The sequence below is a fragment of the Hemibagrus wyckioides genome, linkage group LG09 (assembly GCF_019097595.1).
Source record: "Hemibagrus wyckioides isolate EC202008001 linkage group LG09, SWU_Hwy_1.0, whole genome shotgun sequence".
NCBI classification, from domain to species: domain Eukaryota; kingdom Metazoa; phylum Chordata; class Actinopteri; order Siluriformes; family Bagridae; genus Hemibagrus; species Hemibagrus wyckioides.
Genome location: NC_080718.1, coordinates 17,278,290 through 17,286,250, shown reverse-complemented (window position 1 = coordinate 17,286,250; position 7,961 = coordinate 17,278,290). Strand labels below are relative to the sequence as shown.

Sequence of the window (7,961 nt, the reverse complement as noted above, 5' to 3'; positions counted from 1 at the left end):
AATGAAGCAGCTGCTCAGGATGGTCTCTGTGGTTCCTCTCTAGAACATGGTCAGAATGGTGGGGAGGAAGAGGGGCTTTCCTCAGCCTCCGCAGGAAGCAGAGACTCTGCTGCTATTTCCTTCTGCACTCTCCAGTCAATAGGCTGATAGAGACAAACAATAATAAATCTACATGCCAAATGAGTTATGATTACAATCTGACCAAGTCCAAAACCCCACATCCCTACCTTCCTGAAGCCACCATCAATAGACTGACACACCTACCCACAAAAAGCAAGCCACCCATTATACCATTTATACCTATCATTACAATCACTATATGCATCTACAGAATAAATATTCATAGGATACATATAGTAACGAGAGGATATACAGTACATTATATCATGTCCAGGAGGTTTATGAATACATGATTAAATGCTGTCTTTTTCTGTTTAAATATTTTTATTAGTAATTTAGCTGGACTTCACTTGCAATTACCCTTTTAAAAAAAAAATGTAGACAAATAAAACACCTGTGAACAAGTGGAACTAAAGTTCTAACAGATATCCATGGAAAAACAACAGAAATAACTAAACTTAAAACACACCCAAAAACCCACCAAGTGCTCTCCAGCAATAAAAGCAGGTAATGTAGTGTGCCCATCAGTTCTGTCAGCCATATTTTAAATGTTGGAGCTTCCTTTTTTCCAATAAAAGATTAATTTTCTTGGCAGAGATTAGCCCATATGGAATGAACTGTTGCTGGGCCTGTGTAAGTCTCAAAAATTCCTCTGAAACTCCCACCATGGGAAAATATTATCATCTGCTCAGTACCATACTGTCATTAGTGCAGTCAGCTGAACAATGCTCAGGTGTAAGGAAATGTGTGTGAGACGTGAGCTAAATATCTTTAAACACCAAGTGAACATCTGAATACATAATTATTCATTCATTTATTCATTCAACACTTTCACATTCTTCTGGTAGGTTTTCGGTAGGAAACCAGAGAACTTGGAGGAAACTTGGACATGGAGTGAATATGCAGAGAAACTCCACACAGAAAGCAACCAGAACTCAGAATTGAGCCCCAGAGCTTGAGCAGAAACACTAACCACCACACCACTGTGCCGCCCCAGTACATATTCCTCCTAGTAATTTAAAAGCCACAGGGAGGAATGGAAACTGTGGATGAAACCTTGCATTAATTACCGAAATAATATTCCCTGCCTATTATTTTTTGTCTTTCCCCAAATGTACAACCCAAACTGATTCACTGCAATAGCATGAAGCCCACTAGAAACAAAGGCTAATGCAGGTACAGATAGCTTTGTTATTTCTCTGAAAAAATATTGCTAGATTGTGTTTTAGGGAAAGTAAAAGAGATTTGATTTACAAAAAAAAGTGCAAGTAAGTGCAAATGTGTTGGATATTGCCCATAAATCTAGATCAATTTGCCTTTCAACCAGTATGTCTCAAGTTTATCTCCAATACGGTACAATGCCATTCCCTAAAAATTTTAAAGTCATTTTTCTTTTACAAATTAGCCTGTCAGTGGCATGTCCAGGTTTTCAGGCACGGACAGGTAAAAGATTAATTTGCAGAATTTGTTCTTTAATGCCTTTAATACATAAATGCTTTACATATCATTAGAACAAGGGAATTGGTCAGAATACCTCAACAAAATCATGTAATGAACATGATATACAAATGTTCATTAAGTCTCTAAATTCTATAATAACATTTGCTTAGAGATGGGGTGTGCCATGCTCATGGTCTGTAGTTATTGCTGTGTCTGTACTAAAATAAGTGTAGACTGTACTATCAGGTAAAGGTTTAAACCTGATCAGAAATGTAATAAACTGATTCTGGTTGCAAGGCAAATTACATGATAATGTTGGCTCTGGATTTAAAATGTTGAATGGTGTTTAGTTTAGACTTGTACTCTAAAATCTATATAATTTTTTTGTTCTTAAAAAAATAATAAATAAAAATCTGAATTGTGTTTCTTTCTTTCTTTCTTTCTTTCTTTCTTTCTTTCTTTCTTTCTTTCTTTCTTTCTTTCTTTCTTTCTTTCTTTCTTTCTTTCTTTCTTTCTTTCTTTCTTTCTTTCTTTCTTTCTTTCTGTCTTTCTTTCTTTCAAATTGCAAAGGGTAATTTAGCATAACCAGTCTACCTGCAGACATGTTCTTCGACAATTAAAAGAAAACCAGAGACCTGGAGTAAACCCACACAGACACCAGGAGATCATGTGAAACTCTTAAGTGTTCTGGCTTCATAAAATGTATGAAGTGTCATAACAGGTTCAATGTACAAATGTGGCCAAGCTAAAAAGGTGTGCATTTGGGGTTTGGTGTGATATTATTCTTAATTATATCAGAAGATTATGTGTTCAAATACCAAGATCGACAGTGTTAGATAACAAAGTTTGAGAAAATATATTGTGTCCTCGTTTACTTGTAAATTGCTTAGATTAAAAACATCTTGTGATATAAAGAGACAGTTCCAATTTACGCTATATTGCCAAAGGTTTTGGGACACCCTACCAAGTCATTGAATTCAGGTGTTGTTTTTCAGGTGGCCCCTTAGTTCCAGTGAAAGGAACTCTTAATGTTTCACCATACCAAGACATTTTGGACAATTTCATGCTCCCAACTTCGTGGGAACAGTTTGGGGATGGTTCCTTCCTATTCCAACATGACTGTACACCAGTGCACAAAGCAAGGTCCATAAAGACATGGATGAGCGAGTCTGGTGTGGAGGAACTTCACAGAGTCCTGACCTCAACCTGATAGAACACCTTTGGGATAAATTAGAGCCTTTACATGCACATGGATGTAATATGGAGTTGGTCCGCCCTTCGCAATTATAACAGCTTCAACTCTTCTGGGAAGGCTTTCCACAAGGTTTAGGAGTGTGTTTATGGGAATTTTTGACCATTCCTCTAGAAGCGCCTTTATGAGGTCAGGCACTGATGGACGAGAAGGCCTGGCTCGCAGTTTCTGCTCTAATTCATCCCAAAGCTACTCTATCAGATAGAGGTCAGGACTCTGTTAAGTTCCTCCACACCAAACTCACTTATTCATGTCTTTATGGACCTTGCATTGTGCACTCATGTTGGAACAGGAAGGGGTCATCCCCAAACGGTTCCCACAAAGTTGGGAGCATGAAATTGCCTAAAATGTCTTGGTCTTTGGGAATGTCTAAGAGTTCCTGGTTCTGGAACTAAGGGGCCATGCCAAACCCCTGAAAAACAACACCTGAATTCAATGATTTGATGGGGGGTCCCAAAACAATATTGGCAATATTGTATATATATTGAATGAAAAAAGGAGAAGTATGGCCGTCTGAGCTTGTTTTGCAGGATTACTCAAGCTTGTCTGCGTCTGGCCTCTGGTGGACGAAATGTGTAATACTTTTCTTTTCGCACTTCCTTCAGTGTTTCTCCTGGGCTGTAAAATGGAGTGAGTCTGTGCCGACTGCAGCTGTAGAAAATACAACTTCAGTAACTTTTTGTGAAGTATTTTAGAGAAAGAAGGTCAGCATCTTTCTTGGGGGTTTCTGTGGTAAGTCATGGCCATGTTCACTTATAACAAACCTGACAGCTAGTGTTGTGTCCACTTTTCCATTCATCTAATGATCTGGAATAACTTGTTTTCAAGTGGGCTAGTCTGGTTAGCTTTAACTAATTAACTTGGAAGAACTAGTAAAATAAATCAAAAGGTCAGGAAGAAAGCACCATTTCGAGTTAGTACGCTACTAAGCTAACTTGCTAAAACGGAGTTTGCATACAAGAAAATGTTTTTCTTGCATTTCTTGCCTAACTGCTCCGACAAACTTTTGCATTTTTAAGGTCAGATCGTGTTCTTCTCCTCTGTGTGTGTGTGTGTGTGTGTGTGTGTGTGCTCCTGATGAGAGGAGTTTGTTGCCTTGTATCAAGTTGCATTGCGTTTCAAGTGTAAGCGGACACGGCGTACAGAACAACTCTGATGGTCAAGTAACATTAGCGGCTACTTCGCAGATATAACCTATGACTTGTCACAGCATGGCACACGATGTTAAAACCGCAATCCAGAGAGCGAAACATAAAATTTCGAGCTTGGAGAATGAGCTGTGTGCCAAAAGGTGAGTGTGTGTGTGTGTGTGTGTGTGAGTGTGAGAGAGAGGTTGTTTAGGTCCTGTGTGGTCACTCTGAGGTCAGGCTGTAATGTCCTCCTCTCTTCCTTTTAGTCAAACACACACATCGATACATCAGTGTTTTAAGCTTATTCACTACATCTAGTTTTATTAGTGTATCTTTACAAATGAAGTTGTTAATCGAAGAACCTGAAAGGTCAGAACGCTGACCTTCTATAGTTAGTCTTTAATGGAGTATTGGTAGTAGGGTTCAGTGCTGGACAGTGTATGGTTGTACAGAATATAGCGTTTGGGCTTAAATCAGCTGCAATTGTGTGCAAATGTTTGTGCACCCCTGGCCAAATTAGATATTTTGTTGATTTTCACTGTTAAATAAACATCCCCAAAGTCTCCATACATGGGTCAAATTAACACTTTCTTTTTTTAGCATGATGTCATTTAAAAATTTTTTTATACTTAATTTCTGTAATTTATTTAGCCTTTAAGAATGCCTTTGCCAGAAAGAAATCATTCTTAAAGCTGGTATACTAAACTGTCTTAAGGTTGTGATTTACATTTACATGTGTAACACCAGATATTTTAATGAGTGGGAGAGACAGCTCTTTTCTCTTTTAGAAATAAAGTTACATTTTGCTCATATATATATATATATATATATATATATATATATATATATATATATATATATATATATATATATATATATATATATATATATATATATATATAATTATTTTTCTTTTTTTGGCTAGAGAGTTTTCAAATTGCATTTATGGCATTTTGGCAGACGCCCTAATCCAGAGTGACTTTGAGACTGAGTTACCACATCCCCTACTATATGGAGGCTTTTGGGACAGCAAGCGAACATTTCGTCCTCAAAGTTGATGTGTTAGAAGCAGAACAATGGGCAAGCGTAAGGATCTGAGCAAGGGCCAGATTGTGATGGCTAGACGACTGGATCAGAGCATCTCCAAAACTGCAGCTCTTGTGGGGTGTTCCCGGTCTGCAGTGGTCAAAGTATCCTTTAAGTCCTGTAAGTTGTGAGATGAGACCCATGGATACCACAGTACACCTTCAGGGATCTATCCATGCCTCGACGGGTCAGGGCTGTTTAGGCAGCAAAAAAGGGACCAACTCAAGATTAGGAAGGTGGTCATAATGCTATGCCTGATCGATGTAAGGCTATTTTATATGCTCACATTCAGCCAAATGCTTCAAAGCCTACAGGATAGTGCTGATCAGTGCAGATGAACAATGACTTGAAGCATACTATGAAACAATAGTCATTCACCTGAATCCAATTCATCTGCATCCGCCACAAAGCAGAAGGCAAATCCCCAAGAACAAGTAAGAACTGAAGACCGCTGCAGGCAGGAAAGAAGCTCAGTTTCTAGCGATGTGTGCAGTTTCCAGACTTCAGACAGTAATTATCCGCAAAGGATTTTTATCCAAGTATTAAAAATTTATAATTTATTTCATGATTCTTAGTTTGTCCAACTTACAATTCTGATGGGTATAATGGGTGGCTTATTAGTTTTTATTTGGAGGGACCCACATAAAATAAGTGACACAATTCCTGTCCCCTGTGCTGTCCCCAGTGATGGGTAAATAAGTAAATTATGAACATACAATATGTACATGATTTTAACTAACTTCCTTTATTTACAGTTGTACATCTATGATGAAAATAAGACTAGCCAAAACATGTCACCTTTCATACCTAAAAGTTTTTGTAGTCAGTTTCCTGTTTGATTCTAGCCCTGCCAGGCAAGAAAACAAATGCTGCCAAGTTACATTGTCCCATTTTACATGATGTCTCAACTTGAATTAATTAATGAATTATTAATGCCAACTAGTAGTAGAGTAATTCTAGTTGAAAAGGAAAACACATGTCCATTATCACTTTGTCACTAATGTTAAGCTCATTAATTCATTTCATTTATAACACACAAAATGCTTAATTTAGGGCTTAGTGGTTAGTACTGTTGCTTCACAGCAAGAAGGTCCTGGGTTCGAACAGGCATGGGCCTTTCTGTGTGGAGTTTGCATGTTCTCCCCGTGCTTGTGTGGGTTTACTCCGGGTACTCCACAGTCCAAAAACATGTACATTAGGTTGATTGGTGATTCTAAATTGACCATTGGAGTGAGTGTGTGTGTGTGTGTGTGGTTGTCTGTCTATATGTGGCCCTGTAATGGATTGGCAACCTGTCCAGGGTGTACCCCTGCCTTTCGCCCCAATGTGTGCTGGGATAGGCTCCAGCAGATCCCCGTGACCCTAATTAGGAATAAAGCGGGTATAGAAAATGGGTATTCTTAGATCCTTTGTGTCCGATACTGAAACTACAATGATGGATAGGTATCAGATCAGATATCACCCTAAAGCATCCTTCAAGAGGAACCATTAAAGTTAAACCCTACAACACAGTTTACTTTTCACAAAAGGTTCATGGCTAGAATGTGTAACTATCCAAAGAATATATGAGCATCCATTTTTTCAGTAGTATATACTTGATTTTTGTACAGATATCCATTGTTTCTATATAGTATTGAAATAGAAACAAAAATGAACAATTTACTGTCTGTTTTCTTGGAAGTAGAGGACAGGGAATGAATAGTAGGTCGTAACAGCTGAAGTGTATGGAGAAACTGCAGAAGCATGTGTGCTGCAGCTTGATACTGGACAATGCAATACAAGAGAAGATTACATTTGCAGACACATTTAAACTGTGATGCATTTTGAAAACCGTATAAGTGAAAGTCTTCTTTTCCTCGATTCAGGGAGAGCTGCTCAGAAGGCGAGGAAGAAAACCAGCAGATGCCATGGAAGCTCAAACAAGAGCTGAAGGATTCACTTGTTGATATGTACAAAGGTATTTTCTAATTCTCTGAGCTGTGCATTGTCTGTCAAAAAAAATGCTTAGTATAGTTCAGGCTCTTGAATTAAAATATGCTGCTACATGCTACGTGCTGAAGAGCTCTTTTTAAATGTGGGTTGTGCTGCGGCATTCTCCACCACTTAGACTAACCTCATGGTTATGGGTGCCAGGTCAATGCTCACAAAGACAAAATTCAACTTCCAAACCACATTATCCACAACTAATTTAGTTGGAAGGACACCAGTGACATACTGTCATACAGTTTGAATTCAGGTTTTCAGATTCGGGACTGTTGTTTCATGATCTCGGGTGGAGTGGAATAGATAATGACTGGTAGTCACTAACAGGCTAAAAATAGTCTTCAAATGCTGTGTGAGATCCATAAATCCAGCATTGCGCAAACATCTATATCCATATCTGCGCTGTCTTGTCGTTGCTCTGTTTGCATCTAGTTTGCACACTTTGCACTTTATGTGGCTAAGACAAACGTCTGTCCTAACTCTGTGTTGTTCTTGTGTTTGAACTCTATGTTGTATGTTTATGTAGCACCAGGTCCTGGAGAAACGTTGTTTCATTTCACCATGTACTGCGTCAGCTATATGTGGTTTGAAATGACAAATAAAGCTTCTGGAATCCTTGAATTGAATACTTCAGAATGAGTGTGCAGACTTTGATGTAGCCACAAGAGGGCAGTCTTACCATTACGAACAGTTCTGACCAGTCTGACTTACAGCTGACTAGATGCAGCTCCCAGTTTTTCTGACCTAGAATTCTTTACATTAATACACCCTTAAGTCACAACATAGTCTACATTATGTTTTGATAATATCAAATAGTTATGACAGTATTAGCTTATTGACAAAGATGTGTGTGTTGGGGGTAGATCAGAAAAATAATAATAATGTACTGTAATGTATTGATATGTCCCATCATGGGTGCATTCCTGCCCTGTTCCCATTGTTCCCTGGAT

The 7,961-nt window shown here is 38.4% G+C and overlaps 1 protein-coding gene across 3 annotated transcripts in view; it reads left to right on the top strand.

The window, feature by feature from the left end:
• The first annotated feature begins 3,405 nt into the window (after nucleotides 1–3,405).
• Nucleotides 3,406–7,961, top strand: part of mipol1 (mirror-image polydactyly 1) — a 45,395-nt gene continuing 40,839 nt past the window's right edge. Inside the window, exons 1-2 of one of the 3 annotated variants that reach the window (XM_058399728.1) lie at nucleotides 3,406–3,544; nucleotides 6,894–6,985. In XM_058399728.1, the coding sequence (XP_058255711.1) occupies nucleotides 6,931–6,985 (55 nt within the window). In that variant the 5' untranslated portion in view covers nucleotides 3,406–3,544; nucleotides 6,894–6,930. Of the gene's footprint in view, nucleotides 3,545–3,922; nucleotides 4,104–6,893; nucleotides 6,986–7,961 lie in introns of those variants that run through there. The other 2 variants (XM_058399727.1, XM_058399726.1) reach the window with 2 other exon arrangements.